The sequence below is a fragment of the Phyllopteryx taeniolatus genome, chromosome 12 (assembly GCF_024500385.1).
Source record: "Phyllopteryx taeniolatus isolate TA_2022b chromosome 12, UOR_Ptae_1.2, whole genome shotgun sequence".
Classification (NCBI taxonomy): Eukaryota; Metazoa; Chordata; class Actinopteri; order Syngnathiformes; family Syngnathidae; genus Phyllopteryx; species Phyllopteryx taeniolatus.
This window is the reverse complement of record NC_084513.1, coordinates 14,409,790-14,435,320: the sequence shown is the minus strand read 5'-3', so window position 1 is coordinate 14,435,320 and position 25,531 is coordinate 14,409,790. Positions and strand designations below refer to the sequence as shown.

Sequence of the window (25,531 nt, the reverse complement as noted above, 5' to 3'; positions counted from 1 at the left end):
ATGACACTGGCATGAAAACAGGTCCTCAGAACATTTGGAGAGCTTCTCCGATTCCATGCAAACTATTGCCCATCTCCACTCAATCTCCTTCATCTTAATGTGTTGCTTTTAATTTGTTGAACAAATGCTTTATTGTCGTTAATTATGCTCCATTGTATGTTAAAATACCCAATAAACATCCCTCATCTTATCACATTTAATCTTATTAAGTTGTACTGTGGCCCATTTATCTCTTGTACCATCCATCATACTGAATACAGATGTGTGGCTGTGTACATTTGTTGTTTTCATTGTATCGCATTACTCTTCTTGTTTATCATTTCCTCATCCTGTATTTACCCTCTCATCTCATCTAATCTCTTCCCCTCGCCACCTCTTGTTTTTCCTGTCAGGAAGCCCCTGGCTCAACATAAATGACAAGCTGAAAGAGGATGTAAAGAACGAAAGATAAAGTGAAAACCTAATAGGTTTGTAAGTGAGGGATGGCAACTGAAAGGGGAAAAGAACAGGTGGAAGAAGAAGGAGCGGATGACCACCAAAGAGTAAGGATAAGAAGCAAGGAGACAAGAATATGGTCAGAGAGAAACACAACGAGACGGCGAGCGTAAAGTAATTACAGGACTCCCTGAGTTTTCAAAGCACCTCTTTTATCTCACCCTTCCTGTGGCGGAGAAAACGAGCAGTAGTGGAAAGGAAAGAGGGGAGATGAAGACCAAGCTTCGGTCCTATTGACACACACGTATTCAGTCATCGCCTGTGTGTATGGAGAGAGAGAAAGAGATTTAGGAGTATTCCTGTCACATACTAGAGGAAAACCTTCAAACTGCCCAGTCAGGCTCATTTTCAAATTTGATTTGATTTGGGTATGTACTGTGTTTCTATGCATTGAGTCTTTATATCATGCTGCAAAGAAAATCAATTCCATAGAGAGATCCAGTGATAGAGATGGAAGGATGACCATTGACCAGGTATTAATTATTTGTATTTAATTTTGTGAATTGATATGGGTGTGGAAGTACGCAGTATTAAAATGTGTGTCTTTAGTACTACTGCACCATATGTAACAATGTAAAAATGGCACTGAAATTTAAGTCTTCAATTTGTGGTTCATTATTATAATGAAATCCAAGCTTCCTGCTGAAACCTGGACTGGAGGAGCAAATATTGACAGGATTACTGCTGGCAGCTTTTCTGGGAGCTGACAGACCCCTCAGGTTTAAGTTTCACCGTGTCCTAAAAATCTCCAAATCACAAAGTTTTAGTGCCAATTGTGAAGGAAAAAGTTGAATTCTCAGGCTACAGCGGATTTTGTAAGTTGACAAGTGATGTGCATGCATGGTTTGACTATACACAGACTGTAACTACTTGCATAAATGAATCACATCATTGTGCTAACTCTAGTACATCGTACTGTCTCTAACATGCAAAACAAAAAAAACGCAAGGCCGAAGAAAGCAAGACGTCAAAGTCCAAAGTAAGCCATGTCGATTGCATTCTTCAGTGTGAGAGGCATTGGCCACTGCGAGTTCTGCCACATGGCCAAACTATCGAGTGACATGTCCACAAAGAGATCCTGCGGGGTTTGCTTCATTAAGAGCTTCACTGTGACAACACAATTGTTTACAATGCCCTGAGCATCCGACAATTCATGGCCGAGAAGAACATTGCCATGCTGGAGCAACCTCCCCACTTACCCGACCTGGGTCAATGTCATTTTTTCCTCTTTCCCAATTTCTCAAACAGCTCATCAAGGGGACCCGTTTGAAGGTGTGGACGACAACAAAATGGCCTTGATGATGACGGAGCTGTGGAGGATCCCTGAGAAATCCTTCCAGGAGTGAATGAAGGCATGACAGAGAAGGGCGGGGAAATACGTTAGATTTAGAGGGATTTCTTTGAAAGGGAAAAGATAGTCTGGATTTGAAATACATCTTTTGTGATATCAGTCCTGGAACCTTTCTGACACACCTCTCAAAAAAACCTCCTCACTAAAATTGACTACAGATTTTGACGTTTATACAGTGTTGTTATATTTAAACCTGTTTATTTAGCAACTTGGGGGCACGGGGTGGGGCGCTTTCCGCCTGTAATAAGGGACAGGATGTGATGGATCACGGGAGGCAAAACTGCTAATGAGAATTTTGGTGTTACTAGTAGGGTCCAGGATGCTACAAGGGCCTACTAGTTGGGCCTAGTACTGTAGGTAGTGCAACACAGTTGTTTACTAATAAGGGTTACTAGTAACTAACCAGTCGTCCAGTGTCGCCAAGGCTTTCCATATTACTATCACCTATTTATGGACAGTAGAGGGCACACTCGAGTCATGACCTGCAGCTACGCTCATTCCTGCTAGTTTACCTGCACGTATCCGTCTCAGGGGGGAGAAACATGCCCACTTTTTCCCGTTAAGGAGGAGCCTGCAGACACGCGCAACATGCACACTAAGAAAAAAAAAATCAGGCTGACACTCAGATTCAGCTGCTTGGAGTGAGGCATTCATATCGTCAGTCAGTCCCACAGTGATGCTGATCACAGGTTGATCCTGCTCAGAACGGACAAGGACTGACAGCTGATCCATTAGTGCAACATCCTCGGAGAAAGGAGACTGGCGTGCCCCCCCCCCACTTACCTCTCGAGAGGACTGCAGGTAGGACGTCTGAGAAGCTGTGGAATGCTGGGACAGATTTCTGCAAGACTTGGGGAAATTCCTGAGCAGTGCTCATTCATTGCTTAGCTTTCATTTTTACGTTTGGCTTTAACGATAACAGGCAATGTGGAAATCAAAGTATCTTTGTCACGTTTGTCAGTTTAGTTTTTGGTTAATGAATCGCTCCATCAATGAGATAACATTGTTGTATTTGACTGGTGGATGTGCACTAGCCAAACATATGCAATGCAGATGTTAAGTTTGCCTGCCAAGTGCATAACATTGGAGAAATGCTGCTTTATTTGCATGGATGACATGCACATCCCTAAACAGACAGTGTTTAATGCTTGAAAGGTTGGTGCCAAGGTTGATGTTGGTGCCAAGCTTTCAGCCTAAGCTAACAATCAATTTAGTTTGCTTCATCATGGGTTTGATAATCTGTAATGCTCTGCTTCATAACAAGGCCGTCTTTATGTTGTTGTGAGTGGCTTCGCTATCAACTTATTTCATCCATCCATCCATCCATCCATTTTCTGAGCCGCTTCTCCTCACTAGGGTTGCGGGCGTGCTGGAGCCTATCCCAGCTGTCATCGGGCAGGAGGCAGGGTACACCCTGAAATGGTTGCCAGCCAATCGCAGGGCCAACTTATTTCAATGGCCCCTAATTAGTAAGACCATTCCACGGGTGATTGCTTGTGTATGAGAATGTATTTTGGGGGCTATGTGTGCGGTTGTGAGCGTGCACACCTTCTGCCTGTCTGCATAATTGTTTTCTTGGTGCCGCCTGACTGTCCCGGGGCCCCCAGGGGAAGTCCTGCCCGCAGACAGGCAGCTCGGCCTGGGTGGGGACAAGCCGGGTCCTGCCGAGCTTCTGAAGTCTGCTGGCTGACTTTGAACTGCAGCTGCTGAAGGTGGAAATCTATCTGTCCCTCCCACCCCCCACACACATACAGCCCCCCAAACCTCCCCTGTTGCCATCAAGTCTTTCATGTTCACAGGTAGAAAGGCTAAAGAGGAACCCAGAAGAGGACGGGGATGTAATCTTCAAAAGACATACCTTTGAGGCTTAAAGGGGTAGTAGTAGCATAGAAAAAAAAACAGAGCATAAAGTCTCGTTCTCTCAAACTTGACTGAATTGAATACATAAATAGTTTAGTCACTCACCACTGTTGCTTTACACAAAATCCACATAATAACCCTGTTTAGTGGATCCGTGTGTTTCCTTGTGAAATATATTGAGGTGATTTATGTTTAAATGTCACAGCTGATTCTCATCCAAAACGCATAACCACAGTGAAATTTGTAGAGCTCCAGGGGCCCATTTGTTCATGTGTTACACATTTAAGACAGAATGAACTGCATTGATCAGCATTATATGTGGAAGTAAGGTTAATTCAGCTCATTTGTTTAGTATCGATTTAATTTAATTTAAAACACAACAGTGGGTTTTCTGGTGGGTAGAATCCTACAAATGTTCAACTTTCCCATAATCAACAAGCTCATTCAGTTTAGTTGTAGTACTCCACTAAATGCATGTCAAATATATATATATATAATTCCATGGAGCTAGTACTGGTTAGTCTTGTCTTCTATTGCCACTTTGCTCCCCAAGAGGCAATACTGAGTCTTGTCAAGAATTGAGCGGTCACTCACGTGTCAATATACACCCGTTTGTATAATGTATTCCATGTATGCAAATACCGTGGACCCCCACATACTCGCAGTTTGGCACCTTTTTTTTGATATATTTTTTCAAAGCTTTATTTTTTGTTCTTTTTTGGGGGGACATTTGTTGCTATATATATATATAAATATATACACACACACACACACTGTACAGTGGGTATGGAAAGTTTTCAGACCCCCTTAAATTTTTCACTCTTTATTATATTGCAGCCATTTGTTAAAATCATTTAAGTTCATTTTTTCCTCATTAATGTACACTGAGCACCCCATACAGAAAAAAATGTAATTGTTGAACTTTTTGCTAATTATTAAAAGAAAAACTGAAATATCACACAGCCATAAGTATTCAGACCCTTTGCCGTGACACTCATATATTTAACTCGGGTGATGTCCAGTTCTTCTGATCATCCTTATGACGGTTCTACACCTTCATTGGAGTCCAGCTGTGTTTGATTATACTGATTGGACTTGATTGGGAAAGCCACACCCCTGTCTATATAAGACCTTACAGCTCACAGTGCATGTCAGAGCAAATGAGAATCATGAGGTCAAAGGAACTGCCTGAAGAGCTCAGAGACAGAATTGTGGCAAGGCACAGATCTGGCCAAGGTTACAAAAAAGATTGTGCTGCACTTAACGTTCCTAAGAGCACAGTGGCCTCCATAATCCTGAAATGGAAGACATTTGGGACGATCAGAACCCTTCCTAGAGCTGGCTGTCCGGCCAAACGGAGCAATTGGGGTAGAAGAGCCTTGGTGAGAGAGGTAAAGAAGAACCCAAAGATCACTGTGGCTGAGCTCCAGAGGTGCAGTTGGGAGATGGGCGAAAGTTCTAGAAAGTAAACCATCACTGCAGCCCTCAACCAGTCGAGGCTTTATGGCAGAGTAGCTTGACGGAGGCCTCTCCTCAGTGCAAGATACATGAAAGCCCGCATGGAGTTTGCTAAAAAACACCTGAAGGACTCCAAGATGGTGGGCAATAAGATTCTCTGGTCTGATGAGACCAAGATAGAAATTGTTGGCCTTAATTCTAAGTGGCTTGTGTGGAGAAAACCAGGCACTGCTCATCACCTGTCCAATGCAGTCCGAACAGTGAAGCATGGTGAAGGCAGCATCATGCTGTGGGTGTGTTTTTCAGCTGCAGGGACAGGGAGACTGGTTGCAATTGAAGAAAAGATGATTGCGGCCAAGTACAGGGATATCCTGGACGAAAACCTTCTCCAGTGTGCTCAGAACCTCCGACTGGGCCGAAGCTTCACCTTCAAAAAAGACAATGACCCTAAGCACACAGTTAAAGTACTGAAGGAGTGGCTTCAGAACAACTCCGTGACTGTTTTTGAATGGCCCAGCCAGAGCCCTGACTTAAACCCAATTGAGCATCTCTGGAGAGACCTGAAAATGGCTTCCCACCAACGTTCACCATCCAACCTGACAGAACTGGAGAGGATCTGCAAGGAGGAATGGCAGATGATCCCAAAATACAGTGAAAAACTTGTTGCATAATTCCCCAAAAGACTCATAGGTGTATTAGGTCAAAAGGGTGCTTCAACTAAATACTGAGCAGAGGGTCTGAATACTTAAGGCTGTGTGATATTTCAGTTTTTCTTTTTTAATCAATCTGCAAAAATGTCAACAATTCCGTTTTTTTCTGTGAATGTGGGGTGCTGTGTGTACATTAATGTGTAACTTAAATGATTTTAGCAAATAGCTGCAATATAAAAAAGAGTGGAATACTGTATAATAATATAATCTCTGAATACTGTGAACCCCGCACCTCAGAACTGTGAGGCAGACGCTCTAACCATTCGGTCACCGTGTTGCCATTATAATATTATAATATATATAATATCACACTGATTCCGAAATATGTAAATAGTAACGTTAATTCGCTTACTTACAAATCCATGCAAAGTCGGTGATGCCCGATGGTGTGGGCATTTCGGAACAGTAGCTGCATCTTCTCCAACTCAGATGTCTTTAATAAGGTGGGGCTTTTCCCAGCAAGGTTCTCTTCGACACGACTTGTCTTGGCAGATTTCATTCTTACCCTCGCTTGAAGGCTACAGGAACTCTGGTGGTCTTTTACTGCCTCGACCTTAAAATTACTTGTTCCTACCACAAAATTGTTTGTTTTATTGTTGCCTGTGGTGTACATGCTGCAATCCCGACAAAACATTTAACCGCATTTTTCTGATCAAGCTCAACCCATTCACATCCTGTCAGCCATTTGGTGTTGAACTTTCTTCTTTTTGTTTCACACAGTTTTTCGGTATACTCATCATCCCCATTCATTTCTTCTTCTTCTTCTTCTCCTCAGTTGCTTTCCATGGTAACTCACACTGAAATCTAGGCTTGCCTTGCACGCAGCCAATGCACTTTATGCATCTGTGACCGGAGGCGTTCCTGCCCGGATTGTACCCCAAATTGCCTAAGTGGGAGTCGAGTGTGACCCCCATCAGGAACGCCACTAGTAAGTTAGGCTAGTTAGTTTTCATTACTACCCGCCAAAATGAATTTTAACCCGCATTTGGCGGCTTGGTGTTAATTTAGCACCATGGCTGTGTTGCATGGCTAGGATGTCACCACACTATTAACATAGCTAACTTTGCTGACGTAGTCACCCCGCCGGTGCAAAAGTAACTTTATTGCTCGGCAGAAACATGGTTTATGGTTTTAGCCCTGACACGCTTCCAATAGACAGTTGAACATATAAAGTTGAACGGTTCACTAATTGAACAGTTCGGAATCTGAGCAACATTTATGGGATTTAAAAAAAAAAAAAAAAAAGAGTGTTGCAGTAATACACAGTGTCGTATTATGAAGTGATGGCATTCACAAATGTGCTGAGCCGAGTGAGAATGGGGCAGCAAGGGAGAGGGGAGAAACGGGTGCTTGCGCTTAGGCACGGTACAAAAGAACTGGCACAAGTGTGTGTTGGATCTGTGTGTGTGTGCGCGTGGGTATGTGTGTGGTTGCGTGTGTGCATGCGTGCGTTCGTGTGTGTGTATATGTCTATGTTTTTAAATATGTATTCAAATGGCACAACTAAGGGTACCAGTGATAGCAAAGAGAAAAATATTCTATGATGGGCATAGAACTGTAAATAGAAAGCAGTAGTACACACATTTCTGTCCTGGCTACTAAATATAATATGGCTAAAGCAACAATGAATGATGAATGTTTTTCACATCCCTCGGTCAGTGTCAAAGTTGAGAACTTCCTCTGAATTAGTTCTTTTATGAAAAAAATTATTCTAAAGCCGAACAATTCAGAGGCCATCCAGCATCCCGGAACAGATTGTGTTTGACTTTTTGTGAGACGTTCCAGTGTTCAGTAAATGAAAGCAACCTGTTGTCATAATTAAGACTTCACTACTCTCATAAAAATGATTCAAGCCCTTCTTTTATTTTTTGTTTAATTTTCTAAAACAAATCTAATTAACAACTTATACATGTACTTCTTGTTAAGATGACGTAATACTTTCACTTTGACATTCATGAACTTAAAACAAATGTGTTTCTTTTGAAATTGGAATTGGGACCGCCCATTGCAACGCTCGGACACTTGTTCCTTGCGCTCTGAGCTTGCTTTCTTTATCGACATTCGACAATTTGTGGTGGTGCTGCTGAAAGACAGAAAGACAGCTGTAAATTCCCTCCCTGGTGAGTACTGATTGTTTTTATTAAATTTTTTAAAAATAACCTTTCCCAAAAGACCGCGAAGACCGTCAGCGTAGTATTATGGGCTAGCTAGCTAGCTATGCTAGGTTTAACTGCTCAGATGGCCTACACTAGAATGGAGTTTGAGTCGGACTACTCGTGTTTGTAGTTACCCTAACTAGTGTTTTAACCGCAGAACATGTTCTGGAAAAAAAGTGTACACGTACGTACGGAAGCTACGAACGTGAATTATTAACTAATAATTTGTTTTGGCAGAAGCCCCCTCCGCATAGCGCCCCACCTCCCACCCCCACCACTTGTGGATTCTGTTGAATGTATGTATGAATTGAAAGTTCAGCGACGTTTGTGCTTTATTCACTTATCAAAAAAAGCTGTATGAATGCAGGGCGGGTCATTTATGGGGCATTTATAATACAGTTTATTGTTAAAACACCAAAGGGTAGCTAAATAACCCATTGAGAGATGAGCAGCACTTGGCACGTGACCTTCTTCCCTCCTCACTCCCTTTTTTTCTTTCCGCAAGCGAATCAAGTTGGGCGAAAGCAGTTAAGAGTTTTTGACAAAGTGTTGTGCGTACATTAAAGTGGGTACAGTACTTATTGTTTACATTAACTGCACTGGCCTGTTAATGCAGTATTTGATTTGCTAATACTGAATCAGTGCGATTTTTAGCTGCTGCACCACTGTTGCGTTAAGAGTTTTAGCAAGACTGCTCGTCATTTTATTCTATCCCACTATTTTGGCCTTAACAACTGATAAACCATTGCTTTAAACAGCTGAATGTAATTTTGTATGTGGATTTCTGTTTGTTGTCCCCCGTGTGTTGCATTTTAATAAATTGTTTTGTGTGTTTTTTTTGTTGTTCAGCCTGCGGTAGCTAAGGAAGGAAGGAAGGAACATCACCACCACAGTCATAAAGATTTACACAATCCGAAAAAATGGACATGAAGAGCCAGAGGATGTGGGGATTGTGATCGAGGGCATTAAAGTCCGCAACAACGCTGGCAGTGTCATCATGGTGTTGATCATGCTGTTTGGGCTCATCAGGGCACTTCAGCTAGTCTTTCCAGAAAACCTGAAGTACATCTTTTGAGTATTTCCAGATGATCATTATGAATTTAGATGGACCCAAGCTAAATGCAAAGGTACAGCAGCTGAAAATCTAACTTTTTTTCACAAGGGACAGTCAAGGGTGTGTGCTCACAGTCCACGACTGTCATTGAAGATGCTTTTCTAGTACTTAAAATGTGTTAATTCATGATGCACTAACCCTTTATACAACTACAAATAAGCTTAAAAATGTAAGCATGTAAAGTTCAAAATGCATTTCCAAAGAATGTAATTTTATTTTGTGAGTTGTCAATAAAAACACATTTACCAGATTTCGTATTGTGTGAAATAAATTGTGGGGAGGGGTAAACGGTAAAATAATTTATTTTAGACTAATTATAGTAATTTGAGTTGGACTGATGTGAATCAATTTAGGCCACTTAATGTACGTATTTTACATTGGTTGTATTTGATGAAAATTGGTTTGGCTGACTCAATTATATCCCATTACATGGAACTACTAAGTTTGAGTTGGAGTTACACAAATAAAATGGAAGGAAAACCTGCCCAAAATTTGTGTTCATCCAATGAGTCATTTTTTTTAGTGTATTTCACTTCACTTCATAAAGAGAATTTCTATTGGGACTCATGTGAGAGCACTTTCGTATTCATCTCCTCGTCATCTGAAAAATACTAGACTCTTCAAAGGCTCCTTCAGTGGATCTGCAGGAAATTATTTGACCATGCTGCTCTCCTACATCACGTTTGTTCAAATTGACCAGTTTTAATCTAATCATGCGAATAAATAAAAAGCAGACAGATGCCGCTTGAAAAAAAAAAAAGGCAAACAGTGACAGTCTGAAAAAGATACTGAGTCACCAGATTATTGGTGGGAGGCGAGTTCTTCGAGTGGGTTAACCGCAGCTGTGGAGCCTCAAGCGTCATGATTTCTTGTCACCAAGTCACCACTGGGTCATTTTGCTTTACTCATCTGATTCCTATGTTGCCTTGAAAGTTAGGTGAGGGCATGGTCGTTTTTTTATTCCGTTTGTCTCAGGAGAAAATGTAACATTAGCTGAGAAGAAGGAGAGAAAAAAAACATTGGCATGAATCTTACTGTTAGCCTGAAAATTCGCTCGAATAGCGAATTGTGTTTTGAAGAATTCTCTGACCTCCCAACAGCTTCCATCCATCATGTCATCATCTATCAAATTTATGCAACCACAGGCATCACTGCCATAGTGCTCAGATTTGTCAAGGAAACTGCAACTCCAATTTAAAACTTTTTTACTCTTGACTATAAGGTCTTATTCATCACCTGAGGCCTCACAATGAATCCACCCACTCACTGATGTAAGATCTTTGAGGCAGTGTGTCTCATGCATTCTTAAATGATGTTCTGATTTTTTTGTAGACAGACGGCCAAATGCTTTAGCTGCAGGACAGTTCAACAAGGAATACAAATGCATTCCAGGCTGCAGATTAAGCTTCCCACTTACAGCCACGACAAAATAAACAGAGACAAGTCAGACAGACAAGTGGGAGACATTGTGGCCCTGCAAATCTAAAGAGAAGCAAACAAGGTATCAGGAAGAGGACTCGATGAAAGACACATTACCAGTAGGCAAATCATCAAAGAGAGAAGACTTTTGACGGTGTGCATGTGTGAGTGTGCCTTCTTTCATGTGAGTTTGTTTTTACTCCGCTCTGAGTGGGAAGTTGGCACTTAGTCTGTAATTAAAGCAATCAAAAGATGAAGAGAGACGAGGAAATGTATGCATCTGTGTATGCATTTCCTCGCATTACACACATCACACAGATGAGCTTGTGTCTTTTACTCAGAGGTGTGTAGAGTAGGCAGAAAGCGAGAGTAATGTGACTTGAGAATAATATGGCTCAAGTAAAAAGTACTCCTCCAAATAATTATTTGAATAAGTACTCAGTGGAAAAAAATACTTGTAGTAAGTGGTGAGCAACATTTTTAGATTGTCGACATGTTAGATTTGAACTAAATCTAACAGAAAGTCTAAAGGTAAAGTTGAATGCGGCTGAAGTCGTACAGTTCAGAATTCAGCTGAACTCTTAAGCCACACAAAAATTCATGTCATGTATGACGTCAACGAAAGGCTTGTCAAATGTTAAGAAAGGAAGAATGTTTTATTGCTTCTATGTTCTACAGTGGTTAACTTGTGTGTGACAGTTATGTACTGTATGTCAAAAAGCGCATTTGCAAAGCGCCATCATCATTAAAGTTAATTTTTTCAATATGATCAGTGGTTAACTTATTTTTAGAATATGACAATTAAGAATATGACCTATAGGGAAAACTGTCTCAGCAAACAAAGCGGTGATCAATCAGCATCCTGGAACTGATTGTGTTCACCTTTAGAGGTTCCGATGTATTTAAACTGACCTCGAACGTTTGAGGTGTCCCAATTGTGCAGCACATTAACTTACAACCATGATTTTGTAGTGGTATTGGAGGAAAGTGGTATTTTGCAAGGAAATGAGGTCCAGCTGTTGTTTGACATTTGCTTCTGCTTGCAAAGCTGGAAATCACTTAACGTGTGTGTTTATTTTCACGTCCAGCTTAAATGCTGACGATGTTGCTAATGAACTGTGTTCATCTTCGGGCTCATTTAGCTCCTGACATTCTTGATGGGTGCTCTGTTCAATGTCCACGGAGAAGATTTGTATAACTAGAAAAGTGCTATACTAGAACTGCAATTCAATTGCTGTCACCAAAACAAAATGCCAAATAAAAAATGTAACAGCAATACAATGTTGCACATTAGAAAAATCCCCATAAACCATTACTTATATGCTCTCTTGGGTCTGTGAGAACAATAAGAATCACTTAAGAGGAATTTGCATCAACAATTCTGACTACGGTTACACCAGATTGTTCTAGTAATCCAATTTCCGATTTTGCTTTCCATATTCGGATAAGCACATGGCAGTACCATAACCCTGACCCTATACACATACAGGCGCAAATATAAAAACACACTACCCACCAGTAATATTTGGTTAAATGTCCCCTGAAATGTTTCACCTCAACCAGACACCTTTGTAGCAATTCTGTCTGGATATTTTCAGTTCTTCTTTGTATTGGTTGGTTTTCACAAATGTTTCAATAAGATTTACGTTATGGGCATTGGGAAGGCCATTTTATCCATATAAATACTAGTTTTGATGAGTGTTTGTGAACATCGTTCGAGTTTTAGCCATCTAGCTGTAGATTTGAGTAAATCTGAGAAACAAAATGGTTTGAGGAAGACCTGAGACCTGAATCCAGCCTCAGTCCGTGACGATGCTATAACAATATTGCTTTGTTTCATGATGTTACCTATGATCTTGTCTTGACAAACGTATTTGGAGCGGAGCAGTGTCAAATAATGGCTCACCTTTCCCGACAAGATGCATGCATGTCTTTAACAAATGGGGGTGAAGTGCTATGTATTCGTGTTATTATTGATTATTTAAGTTGGAATATGTTTCTTTTATCCACCAACATACCAGAACGAAATTCCTACTCGACAATAAACTTGTTTGTAATGATAATCATTACCTACAATGACCCGCTGCCTGACAACCTTTAAAACCTACTTCAGGGCCAATTGCAAAGGTGAAAGCATTTGACGTTTGAGTGACAGATGGACGGCCAACCCTCTATTTATTCTCTTTAGCTGGCTCCTCATCCTAGAGACAAAATGCCAGCCGCCCATTCCTCCTGGATGATTAGTTAGGAGTGTCCCTCACTTTCCATCACTTTGATGTGTCGTGGCCAAATAACAACAATTGCACATTCTGTATTGCCATTGAAAGCCAGATGCTTAGTAACATTTAGGGATGATTGTCTTCATGGAATATTATTAGACTAAATCACTGTTTCTCTAATAATTATAGCTTATGAAGGCAGTTATCACTGTCAACTAAACCTAGTGATAACTACAGTCAATAGAAGTAAAATGAAGCACGTTGTTATGGAAGATTATGGAAACCAGGTGGAGTACAGGTTGATGCTAGATGCTGTTGTCTCTCATCTCAGCCCACTGAATGAGCCAGTGGATTTATATAGTTGATTTATTATCTGCTGTTAAACCTGTGCATAAGATTGATTGACGTTAATTTGTGCACATGCTGCACAGATGTGAGGGCACAATGAAGAGGAAAGTTGGAACTGTGATGTCAGTTTTGGAAAAAAAAGTCTGGAAATGATCTACACGGTATGTCATAGATGGAGAAACACATCGAATCATAATGTTAAGTCACAATAACCTTTTATTCTGCTGTCAAGGCTCCCAAGTCAGAGGGCTTGATATATATCATGTGCTAGTTATTTGGCTGAAAAAACATATAAAACATAATTAGATTTGATGGGTTGAGTCATGAAAATAAGTTAATTGTCTTTTTTCTGGCTACAGAACTCCGTGGTGGATATGGAGAATTGATTAATGTTGGAAGCAGCACTTTCAAAGACTAAGTGGCTGGCAGGTTCCCGATCTTCTTACCAAATTTGATGCCTGTTGACCAATCATAATTACAACCAAACAACTTGATGCTATTATCAAGTAAAGAAGAAATGCCACGTAACACTACTTCATAGATGCACTATGAAAAGACAAGGCATATGCAAAAAAGGACCATTTCAATGGGAGACAGGAGGTCCAAATAAAATTTCCACATGCTGTTAATTGAGTTGACATAGGAAATCAGTAAATAAAAAACACAACTACAGTAGGATACTTTTTGCCCTTTGTTCTCTTTTTAGAGATGTGTATGTGGAGATGATATCCTTGCATAACTTGCACACTGATAGTAAAAAAGCCTAAAGAGCCTAACCCAAAATCTTACAACAATTGTTTTTTTTTTGAAAAACACATTTCAGTAAATCCAATCACTTAACTCACCAAGGCAGGACTATGTTTCATCCAATAGATGGTCACAAAAACAAAAACAGACCTTTTTGACCACAATATTTGACCTTTATTTGAACAGACAGGCGAGATAAGGGGGGGTATTTCTGCTACTTATTTGGTTGTATTTGTATTGTGGCCATCACCTACCCTAGATAACCTAAATCCAGATGACTGAATATTCAATGTGTGCCTACCAAATATTCACATGTATAACAAACCAATACCTTTTGTACCCTTCCCCTAAATACCGTATATTACCACCCAGACAGTGTTAAATTGTATGCCTTACCCAGCACTTTAAATTGACACATTTAGCTTCAACTTTCACAATGCCTATGTTTGGTTGAGGCCCTACAATTCTGCCAAGAAGACCTGGTAATGACACACCTAAAAACAGAGGCGATATTTAGCTAAGCTTATGCGGTCGTTGGAAGATGAATAACCTCAGGGCCTAACTTTCATCCCAGACCTGCCTCGACACACAGAGATAAGGTTTGGGGAGATGAAGTGAGGGTTGAAAGAGGTAGTAAGGCTTGTCAAGAGACACAGAGAGTGTCTTCAAATACTGCTGTTACTGTATGTGTGCTTGTGTGTCAGATTAACTCTATAATGATTTGCCTTCAGGGGCTTCATACACATTTGTCAGTTCTTCATTTCCTGCTATCCAGCCTTTTATCTCATCAGCAGCGATGCACACATTTACAGACACTCACACACAAACTCACACAGACTGAAACCGGTTGTGGCCTGACCACAAGGACTGCCCTCAAAGACCAACTCGTATGGACTATATATATATATATTGTGTGTGCGTGAATGTGTGTGTGTGTGTGTAGTCAGTGATTATGGAGGATCGAACCAAACAGCTCAGGAGAATTAGCCATCAGTGAGGATCACATTTTTCGCGAAGACGAGTGAAATCTTAGGATGGAAATTTGGAACTGAACAAATATGTTGAACTGAAAAGAGAAAACTCAGGTTTTTGTAATCACAATTTACAATTCTATTTGATGCTTCAGGCAATACGAGGGGCATTTTAAGTTCAGTTGATCCAGTTTACAGTCTACTGTAGAAGAGAGGGACAAGACACAGCAGGTGAAATAAGTATTTAACATGTCACCATTTTTCTCACTAAATATATTTCCAAAGGTGCTATTGACATGAAAATTTTACTAGCTGTTGGGAACAACCCAAGTAATCTATACATACAAAGAAAGTAGAACAAATAAGATCAGAAATTAAGTTGTGTGTAAAAATGTGAAATAACAGGGAAAATTTATTTTTCCATATAGTATCCATATTTTATTTCACCTTGTGTTAGTGTTCCAGCATTTCACTCACTAATTGATACATCAAACCTTCCTGTTTACTTTCTTGTCCACATTTGCACACAGGCTTTGTACACAAATGTATCAACTGATTCAGACCAGAGGGGGAAAAAAACGTGAACGCAAACCATTTAGGACAGGTTTGTGTTTCCATTTTTGTGGGAAACGTTTGGAGAAAGTTTTTTGTTTCAGAAAGACTCTGACCCGGCATATAAAGGAAGGTAAATAAATCTGTCCTATGGGTGAGTTTTGTGAGCCCTGACCTTTAAAAGTTCCATCCATCCATCTTCTGTACCGCTTATCCTCACTAGGGTTGCGAGCGTGCTGGAGCCTCTCCCTGCTATCTTTGGGCGAGAGATGGGTTATACCCCAAACTGGTCATCAGCCAATCACAGGGCACATAGAAACAAACAACCATTCGCACTCACATTCACACCTATGGGCAATTTAGAGTCTTCAATCAACCTGCCACGCATGTTTTTGGGATGTGGGAGGAAACCGGAGTACCTGGAGAAAACCCACACAGGCACGGGGAGAACATGCCAACTCCACACAAGTTAATTGAATAAATAGCTACAGAATTACATGGCAGAGTAGCTGGATGACAAAAAAATTGCAGCCTTGTTATGTGTCAAAGCTTGACAACAAAAGGTTTGTGCCTTGCAGAGCTGGACCCTGCCCAGTGTTGTTCAAGTGTGAATGGCTAAATGAAGCACTGAGCTCTATTCATGAAGAAAAAACAGTGCTCCAATAATGCAGTCCATTTACTCTTGCTGTCATGAAGGCGCCACTTCGCTAGCTACTGCACACATGTGCAACATGTGGCTTGTCAGGCAGACGCCACCATTCAAAGTTTGTTTGTTTTAACCTTGATAAACAGGCCTTTTGGACGTTTAACCTCTTCTTGTACTTAGACAGTGAGTGGATGTCCGTAATCTGAAGTAATTAGGATGTTTCATGCCCCTTCAAAAGAGAAAATCTAACTATTTATTCTCAGTGAAGTCTACAGGTATTAGTGTTTTCTGTCTTTTCCATGAGTAATGCCAACTGAAAGCAACTTGCAGGAGTAATGAGCTCCATAGCTGTAATCACGGCAGTGATTGTGCTCGCCTACAGTATACAGTTCAACTCCACTATTTACAGTCTTTGGGTTTGTGTTACTAATTAAAATTTAACTACAAAGGGAGAAGGGACTGTCAGCTAGATAGGGAACGCATTTTTAGAAATGATAAAAATATACAGCAGGCTTTGAAAAATGTGGTAAGTCATACACAGAATGTTATTTATTTACGAACCTTGAAATAAACTTAAGAGTTTTTTATCAACATGATTTTCAATACAAGTTGCCTTTGTTTTTAGAATGTTTGGAAGCTGCTACATCCCACCACTGGAGAAACAAACAAATAAAAACAGCGCCCCATTCACAGTAGCTAAATAGTAAGTGCACAAAGATGCAAGGTTTTCTCACAGTGAGGTGAATCATACTTGGACCTTTTTTAGGGCTTTTATATGTACCTATGACTCAGCGGTGGTAACGTGTCATTGCTTTGCAAGTCCTAAGTAAGTCCCAAGTCAAGACAGGCAAGTCCCGAGTCAAGTCTCAACGAGACATGCAAGTCCCGAGTCAAGTCACAAGTCCTACACTCTTTTTTTTTTAAGCTGCCCTGTTCAGCTGCATGGCCTTGCAGAATGGTGGATCTGTATGTCTTTTGTGCTGGAACAGTTTTGCTGTGCAACAGGGGAGTTTGAAATATTCCTTCTGCTGATTTTAAATTTTATTCTGATAAAAGCGGCTGAGATGACAATCAGCACCTCCAAATCTGAGACCATGGTTCTCAGTCAAAAAAGGGTGGAGTGGCCGCTCCAGGTCGGGGATGAGATCCTGCCCTATGTGGAGGAGTTAAAATTGTTGGGGTCTTGTTCACGAGTGAGGGAAGAATGGAACGGGACATCGACAGGTGGATCGGTGCAGCGTCTGCAGTGATGCGGACTTTGTATCGGTCCGTTGTGGTGAAGAAGGAGCTAAGCCGAAAGGCGAAGTTCTCAATTTACCGGTTGATCCACGTTCCTAACCTCACCTATGGTCACGAGCTGTGGGTCGTGACCAAAAGAACAAGATCACGGATACAAGCAGCCGAAATGAGTTTCGTCCGCAGAGTGTCTGGACTCTCCCTTAGAGATAGGATGAGAAGCTCAGGCATCCGTGAGGGGCTCAGATTAGAGCCGCTGCTCCTCCACATTGAGAGGAGGCAGATGAGGTGGCTCGGGCATCTGTTTAGGATGCTTCCTAGACGCATCCCTGGCGAGTTCTTCCGGGCACGTCCCACCTGGAGGAGACCCCGGGGAACGACCCAGGATACGCTGGCGAGACTACGTCTCTCGGCTTGCCTGGGAACACCTCGGGATCTCCTCGGAAGAGCTGGATGAGGCACGGGGAGAACATGCAAACTCCACACAGGCGGGGCCGGGGATTGAACCCGGGTCCTCAGAACTGTGAGGCTGACGCTCTAACCAGTCGGCCACCGTGCCCTTGAAGTAAGTCTTTTTAAGTTAATGGGTTCAAGTCTGAGTGAAGTCACGAGGCATTGCTGTTCAAGTCCAAGTCAAGTTTCAAGTCTTTTAATATATTGTCGAGTCTAAAGTCATCAACTTCATGACTCGAGTCCACACCTCTGCGATGAATATTCTCATTCATTCATGTCACTGTATTCTCAGAGGCATTAAATCAATCACAACTCGACTGTCCTGGTTGACTTAATCCGAGCAGGCTTCATCAGTTCTTGCACATAAACTAGATAGGACAGCTCAAGCCAGAATGTTGATGTGGAAATTCAACTATTTATCCTCTAAATTAGAGGCACACCCCAACACAAGGCTTTTAACTTTTACAGGCTTTTAGTTTACTAAGATTGTTCCTTTGGATTTCAGCAGCGAGATGGGATATCATTGCATTATTCCCACCACCATCACATTCAATCTTGTGTGCATGTCTGTGTCCGCACGTGTGGATAACGACGCAATGTTGAGGTTGACCTGACGTAGTTTTTTTTCCTCTCCAAATGATTGTTATCACTCCAAAGAGCAGACAAGGCAAGATGCTCAATTTTCTTATGTAGAGGCTTGGGGTGTTTATTTACTCAACTCCAGATGGGGGGAGGTGTCATTTGCAAATTATAATCTTTGGTGGTTTAAATAATATCTATTACAATATATAACACAAAGGCACAGGCAAGGAGAAGCCAGGTGAGTTATTAATTGTTTGTCAGTGATAACGCCACCCTGTTAAAAAAATAATAATAATAATTGGGAGCAGAGGTTAGCCCACAGTGACGCGTGCTTGCAGATATGAGCTGATGCAAGGCCATGGGCTGTTCTGCTACTAGCATTACATGTTTATTGGCAATGATGTGATAGTTGCACTTCAGTGAACTCATCTGGGCCACACACTATCACAGCTGGCAGGATTGCTCATACTCACTCACCCCTTTGCAAAGGGAGAATGTTTGCATTTCTAAATGTATGTCTGAGTGACCATTATTTGTTTGATGTCTCCCAGGAAGTGAGAGCAAACATGCCACAGAGGAGAGGAACAACAAAATCCATCTTCCTGTCTTCAATTTTAGTAAGTGTTCTGAATTTATTTGCCTTCCTACCTGGCAATTCAAATTTTGAATCACAGCAAAAATAGTGGTCAATGGTTGGCAATGCATAAAAAGAAGTTGCCAAACCACGCACGCTGCGTGAAAATTCAGTTTTGGCTGCGTTTCTTGGTGTGCAGCGGGCCTAACAGGAAGTCCGGGACGCCTGTCACCATGAGGTGCTCTTGAGCAAGGCACCGAAACCCTACTCAAAACGGCTCCCTGCTCCCTCCCAAGTTCCCCACTGCTTCAGTGTGTTCTTCACTGCTGTGATGGGTTAAATGCACAGGACAAATTATGTGGATATGTACAAAGTATATAATTCATGACAATAAAGATGATTATTCTTCTTCCTATTCTTATTTTAGCCTGGCATCTGCTATTTTTTCATTCCTGCAGGTGGCAATAAAGTTTCATGTTGTTGAGAGCCACACTTCATGACCTTATCTTTTCCAAAAGATAAAGCATACAAAAAATAAGAAAACAAATAAGACATACTAGTGCTGGCCTGGCCAACCCGCGGCTCGCGAGCCTCATGCGGCTCTTTAACTAGTTTCATGCGGCTCTTCAGGAGCTGTCACATGACATGCGTCAAAAATGCTTGGCTGGCGCTGTCATTCACTCCCCCTACAGCTAGATGGCACACTGACCATGTAAGCCTGTTTGAGTGACGTCAAACGAGCGACGAGAGAATCTTTGGTGTGACATCATTTGTGTTGTAAACAATTTCCGTCAAGTTACCTCTTGAAATGGCAGGGAAAAAAAGCACAGCCAAACGAAAATATGAAGAAAAACACAGGACGTTTTTGCCAGAGTGGGAGAGTTTATATTTTTTTGTTAAACGTAATGGCAAGCCGATCTGCCTTATATGTCACGCAGCATTAGCGCATTTCAAAGCTTCAAATCTTCAGCGTCACTTCAGCTCACTCCACCCTAACATCGAACAGGAATTTCCAAAAGGGACTGAACTTCGCAAGAACAAGTTGGTCGCTTTGAAAAGCAAGGCAGAAAAGCAGGTGCAGTTTTGCAAAAAATTTACAAAACACTCGGAGACCGTAACGCTTGCATCATATCAGCTGGCTTGGAAGCCAGACTGTTTGAAAGCCCCGCTCGTCACAGATGAGGCTGCGGCTGAGTTGGAGATGATCGACCTTTGTGAGGAGGATCAACTGAAAGCTGTTTTAAGGGAAGGGACCGTTGAGTTCTGGAAAAGTGTGCCAATTGAAAAATACCCCAACATCAAACGAGCTGCGCTTAAGATACTGTCCATGTTTGGGTCAACGTACGTCTGCGAGTCTGTGTTTTCTACCCTGAAACATGTGAAATCAAAGCATCGATCTGTTCTGACTGACACTCATTTGAAAGAATTGCTTAGAGTGGCAACAACAGAATACAAGCCAGATTTGAAGAGGATTGTTCAAGATAAGGAATGCCAGAAGTCTCACTAAGCAGCATAGTAAGAGAAAGATGTTATTGAAAATTATTCTATTATTGTTTGTGGACTTGCTTGAACTGAGAGTTTGTGTGTGTGAGACAGTGCACACAATGTTAACTGTTGAAAATTACTGATATTATCATGTTGGTGTGGTTATTTTCATTAGATTTGGCTGAGCAGAGCTCTGTGTATGCGTGCATACATGATTAAAAGATGATGTTTATGTGTACCCGTGTATGTGGCTCTTTGCAGTAACACAGAAAAAAAAGTGGCTCTTAGTCTCTGACTAGTTGGCCACCCTTGTACTAGTGGATTGGTTTATTAGAAATTTTATACACATTTGAAAATTTCCTAGCAGGGGGGTCACCAGTATTAAACATGCATAATTTATAGCACTCAAAAAGTTAGTCGTTCAGTCATTTAATTTGGTTGAACAAATTAAGTACCCCGCCTCTCGCTCAAATTCAGGTAGGATAGGCTCCAGCTCACTAGTATCCCTAATGAGGACAAGCCCCATTAGAGATTACATGGATCAATAACACACACATGCACACGTCCATGCACACAAGGCAGGTAAATCACAACAACGTGTTCCTTCCCAAAACTCTCAGAGGTGTGCTAGATGTTATAACAACCCTCAAAGATTCTGTTTACAATTAATCACATCTGCCTTTTGGCAACAAAACCACAGTGTTAGATTTAACAAAACATCAGAGTTTGTGTTTTAATACTTCTGTGTAACCCGATGAAACTATTTTGAAGACAAAGGATGAGCAACAAATGGGTTGGATTAGCAATGCGTGAATTTATATATATGTATCATTTGCATATGCTACACATAGTGTAATAGGATAAAGCTGGGGGAAGATCACCAAAGGTTTAATTTATTAACAAAAGTAAAACATGCTTCTAATGACAAAATGAATTTAGTGCACTATAGTATTGTATTGTATACTACCACATTCTAGTGACATCTAAATACATGAATCGTATTGAAAATTCTGCCTTTACTAAAATGATAATGCTCACTTGTGATTGTCACATCGCAGTATTATGCAGTGCAATCCAAGGAAGTTGTTAAAGTAATAGTATAATGTTTGGAAATGCAGAATCTTTAATTCTTGTTGGATCTGCTTAGATTGTGCAGCCATACCTGCTGAAATACTGTATACAATGTATGTATGTATGTGTCCTTACATGCATTTTTGTTTTCAACTGTTCCATTCATTTACAATTTGTCCCATTGTTACATTTAACGTAACGGTCCTTGCAGCCATGTTTGCATTAGTGCATTATGTGTCTATCATACTCTCAACAACTTTCATCCTGCCACTGATCCATTAACTCCCACAATGTACAATCTTTCTTTGTCTCTGTAGGTGTGTTGTATGCTTGCAAGTGCAGAGTATTCCAGCTGTGGAGAGTATGAGTTCTTAAACCAGACCAGTAACAGCTGTCAGGCATGCCCACAGTGCCAGCCAGGACAGGAACCACACATGGTGAGATATTCACACATGTATAGCTAGTGTGTAAACCCGTGTGTCACTTGTCATTTGCCTAAGTTAATATTTCAACCATAAACTAATTTTGATTCCACTCCAAAATAGAGTAAAACATTCATTCAATTTGATGTGCAAATCTTTCCATCTCAGGACCCGTAAAACATTCATGTCATCCCCGAATCATATAACAATGTCTTGGAACCAATGTGTGGAATACACTGAGACCACCCACCGTGTCCGCACACATTCAACATCCTGTTCAGTGAAAAGCGACTTAATTCAAATTAACAGTTCCTGTACAGTTAATCGCTTTCACTGACGTTAATGTGAAGGTATGTGTCAAGGTGAATGACGCGCATTAGTTACAGTCATGTTACCACTGTGGCTGTCTGTCCACATCGGCAAAAAAAAAACAGAGCAAAGTTAAAACGCTTTGTTGGGCACCTAGCGGGTGGGGCCTTCTTAAGATTGAAACACCCCTACGGATAAATCGACAACAGAATGAAAAGGAAGCTCGTAGAGAAATTGCTGGAGTCGTTTATGCATTGCATCATAAAGAGAGTTGCATCAATTAATGAAAACATGGATTTTATTAAGATTACTGGAATCTTAGAACATAAACAACACTGTCTCACTGAACATCAGCAGGTAAATAGCAAATAAATTGCCTCATATAATGCATAAAAGCTTCAGTCACAATTAGTTACTCCTGCATAATATAAATAAATTGAATATAAAAGCATGTTCAGAGATTAAATAATTTGACAATATGGTTAGCATTGTGTTTGGAGTATGTTTTGTACAGCTGCAACCATGGTGTTTCCTATATTTAAGTAAGATAATATAAATACTGTCAAGTGAAAAATGTTACTCTTTGAGTAGATGAGATAGGACAAGCACTTTGAGAATAATGAAAGATCTAATTTCATAAAAACTTGCCTGCAACAAGACAGTTCAAATATAACTTTATGACTGGTTTCTAAGAAGTGTTTGCCTATTTCTCTTTCGGCAAGGTCATATATATACACACATGAACAGGCAGTTATCATCCGCCTAATGCAACTGACCCCCAACCTCCGACATCTTGCTCACAGCAAAGTAATAATATAAGAGAGGAACAAGGTCTACTTTCTTATCTTCACACTAAAACAAAGATTAAATGAGGTTATAATTAACATAGAACCCCAATTCCAATGAAGTTGGGACGTTGTGTTAAACATAAATAAAAACAGAATGCAATTCTTTGCAAATCATGTTCAACCTATATTTAATTGAATACACAATAATTGAATGTTCAAACTGACAATCTTTATTGTTTTTAGCAAATAATCATTAACTTAGAATTTTATGGCTGCAACACGTTCCAAAAAAGCTGGGACAGGTGGCAAAAAAGACTGAGAAAGTTGAGGAATGCTCATCAAACATCATGTTTGGAACATCCCACGGGTGAACAGGCTAATTGGGAACAGGTGGGTGCCATGATTGGGTATGAATTGATTACTCATTCACAAGCAAAGATGGGGCGAGGTTCACCTCTTTATGAACAAGTGCGTGAGAAAATGGTCGAACAGTTTAAGGACAATGTTCCTCAACGTACAATTGCAAGGAATTTAGGGATTTCATCATCTAAGGTCCATAATATCATCAAAAGGTTCAGAGAATCTGGAGAAATCACTGCATGTAAGCGGCACGGCCGAAAACCAACATTGAATGCCCGTGACCTTCGATCCCTCAGGCGGCACTGCATCAAAAACCGACATCAATGTGTAAAGGATATCACCACATGGGGTCAGGAACACTTTGTAGTGTATTCTATTAAATATAGGTTGAACATGATTTGCAAATCATTGTATTCTGTTTTTATTTGTTTAACACAACGTCCCAACTTCATTGGAATTGGGGTTGTAGAATATATTTAGAAGTGCAAGAAATAATTTTTCCTAACAAATATATATGTGATGGACCTGCAACCATTCCAGGGTGTACCCTGCCTCTTGCCAAAGTAAGCTGAGACAGGCTTCAACTCACACCAGTCAATGGATGCATGGAAGACAATATATATTTGAAACATAATATTCACCACTCCAAACTACAACCACAATTTGAAATACTAAATTAGAAGCTCTCTGACACTGTGTCAGTCAGCAAAAAGCTAAATTTTTGATGCAATGGGTTATTCAAGTTTTGTTTTTAACTCTCCAGAATGCATTGCATTACGTAATCTATTCCGCTAGCGTCTCAAGAATATGACTGACTACACTGCAATGTGCTATTTTCAAAGACTGGTGTGAACTTGCCAAGTCGGCTCTCTCAAGATTCTTCAAAGTTCTTAAAGACTGTCAGGAGACAACAACTTCCTTCCTTTTTAAGCAGAATTAATTACACTATTATCAACTTCCTTTCTCGTTTAGTACCCTAATCCAATAAGCACAGTTCTCACTGTACTTATCCCTTGTTTCTTCAATGAGGACCTCTGACTCATCCCTATTATCGCCTAGACTAATGTAGTCAGTTTCGAGCCAAAGAGAGCGAGGTTAGAAAGAAACAAGGATCAATCAGAGGAGCGTCGCTCCTACACTTTCGCCAGCATGTCTGATCCCCACGGAGCCTCTAATTTATGTGTTAGCTCTCAAGTGTGTGTTCAATCATGGCGTAACCACAGGGTGCATCGTCACACTGACTTCAGAGAGCATCTGCGCTTGCACGCGCACACACGCGCACGCGCACACACACACACACACGCATACGATACTTCAGGAAGTCGAAGCTGTTCAAGCCCCCCCCTTTACCTGTTTTTTGTATCCATATTGTGGTTAATGCAGCTGGTTTACATATCCTGCCTCTTCCGTACCCCTCAGCAGACACAACATTAGGTATACATAATCCCATCCATCCATCCATTTTCTGAGCCGCTTCTCCTCACTAGGGTCGCGGGCGTGCTGGAGCCTATCCCAGCTATCATCGGGCAGGAGGCGGGGTACACCCTGAACTGGTTGCCAGCCAATCGCAGGGCACACATAAACAAACAACCATTCGCACTCACATTCACACCTATGGGCAATTTAGAGTTTTCAATTAACCTACCATGCATGTTTTTGGGATGTGGGAGGAAACCGGAGTGCCCGGAGAAAACCCACGCAGGCACAGTGAGAACATGCAAACTCGACACAGGCGGGGCCAGGGATTGGCCACCGTGCCACCCTAGATAATCCCATTACAGTAATTCCAATACAAGAATCATAGTAGATAACACACTAAGACAAAAAAACTGAAAATGACCATTCCTAATGAGACTATGACATAGCACATAAACTGTCATTGAAAAGAAAATTGCGTTGAGCTGCAATGATGTGTAAGCTTATCCTATTTCCCCCACCAAAAAAACATAAAAGCGCATAGTAAGTCTGAGTGACGAGACTCTCCCGAGGGCCCAACACTGTTTAATGTAAGAGCCATGAAGGTCAAAGTGGAAGGGAAGACTTATGAGCTTCCTCCAAGAGCTGATCCCCTCTAGCCTGAGGCCAATGCTCACTTCAGTAACATCCTGTTTGAGACATGATAGATAAAAGACTACTTTGCTACTTTGACTTTCGAGAGAACCAACATAAGTTTTCCAAGTTACGAGCCATCGCTCTATTGTGTTT

At 41.0% G+C, this 25,531-nt stretch overlaps 1 protein-coding gene across 2 annotated transcripts in view; it reads left to right on the top strand.

The window, feature by feature from the left end:
• The first annotated feature begins 2,450 nt into the window (after positions 1 to 2,450).
• Positions 2,451 to 25,531, top strand: part of edar (ectodysplasin A receptor) — a 35,131-nt gene continuing 12,050 nt past the window's right edge. Inside the window, exons 1-3 of one of the 2 annotated variants that reach the window (XM_061792911.1) lie at positions 2,451 to 2,647; positions 18,869 to 18,934; positions 21,765 to 21,884. In XM_061792911.1, the coding sequence (XP_061648895.1) occupies positions 18,884 to 18,934; positions 21,765 to 21,884 (171 nt within the window). In that variant the 5' untranslated portion in view covers positions 2,451 to 2,647; positions 18,869 to 18,883. The other variant, XM_061792912.1, reaches the window with a different exon arrangement.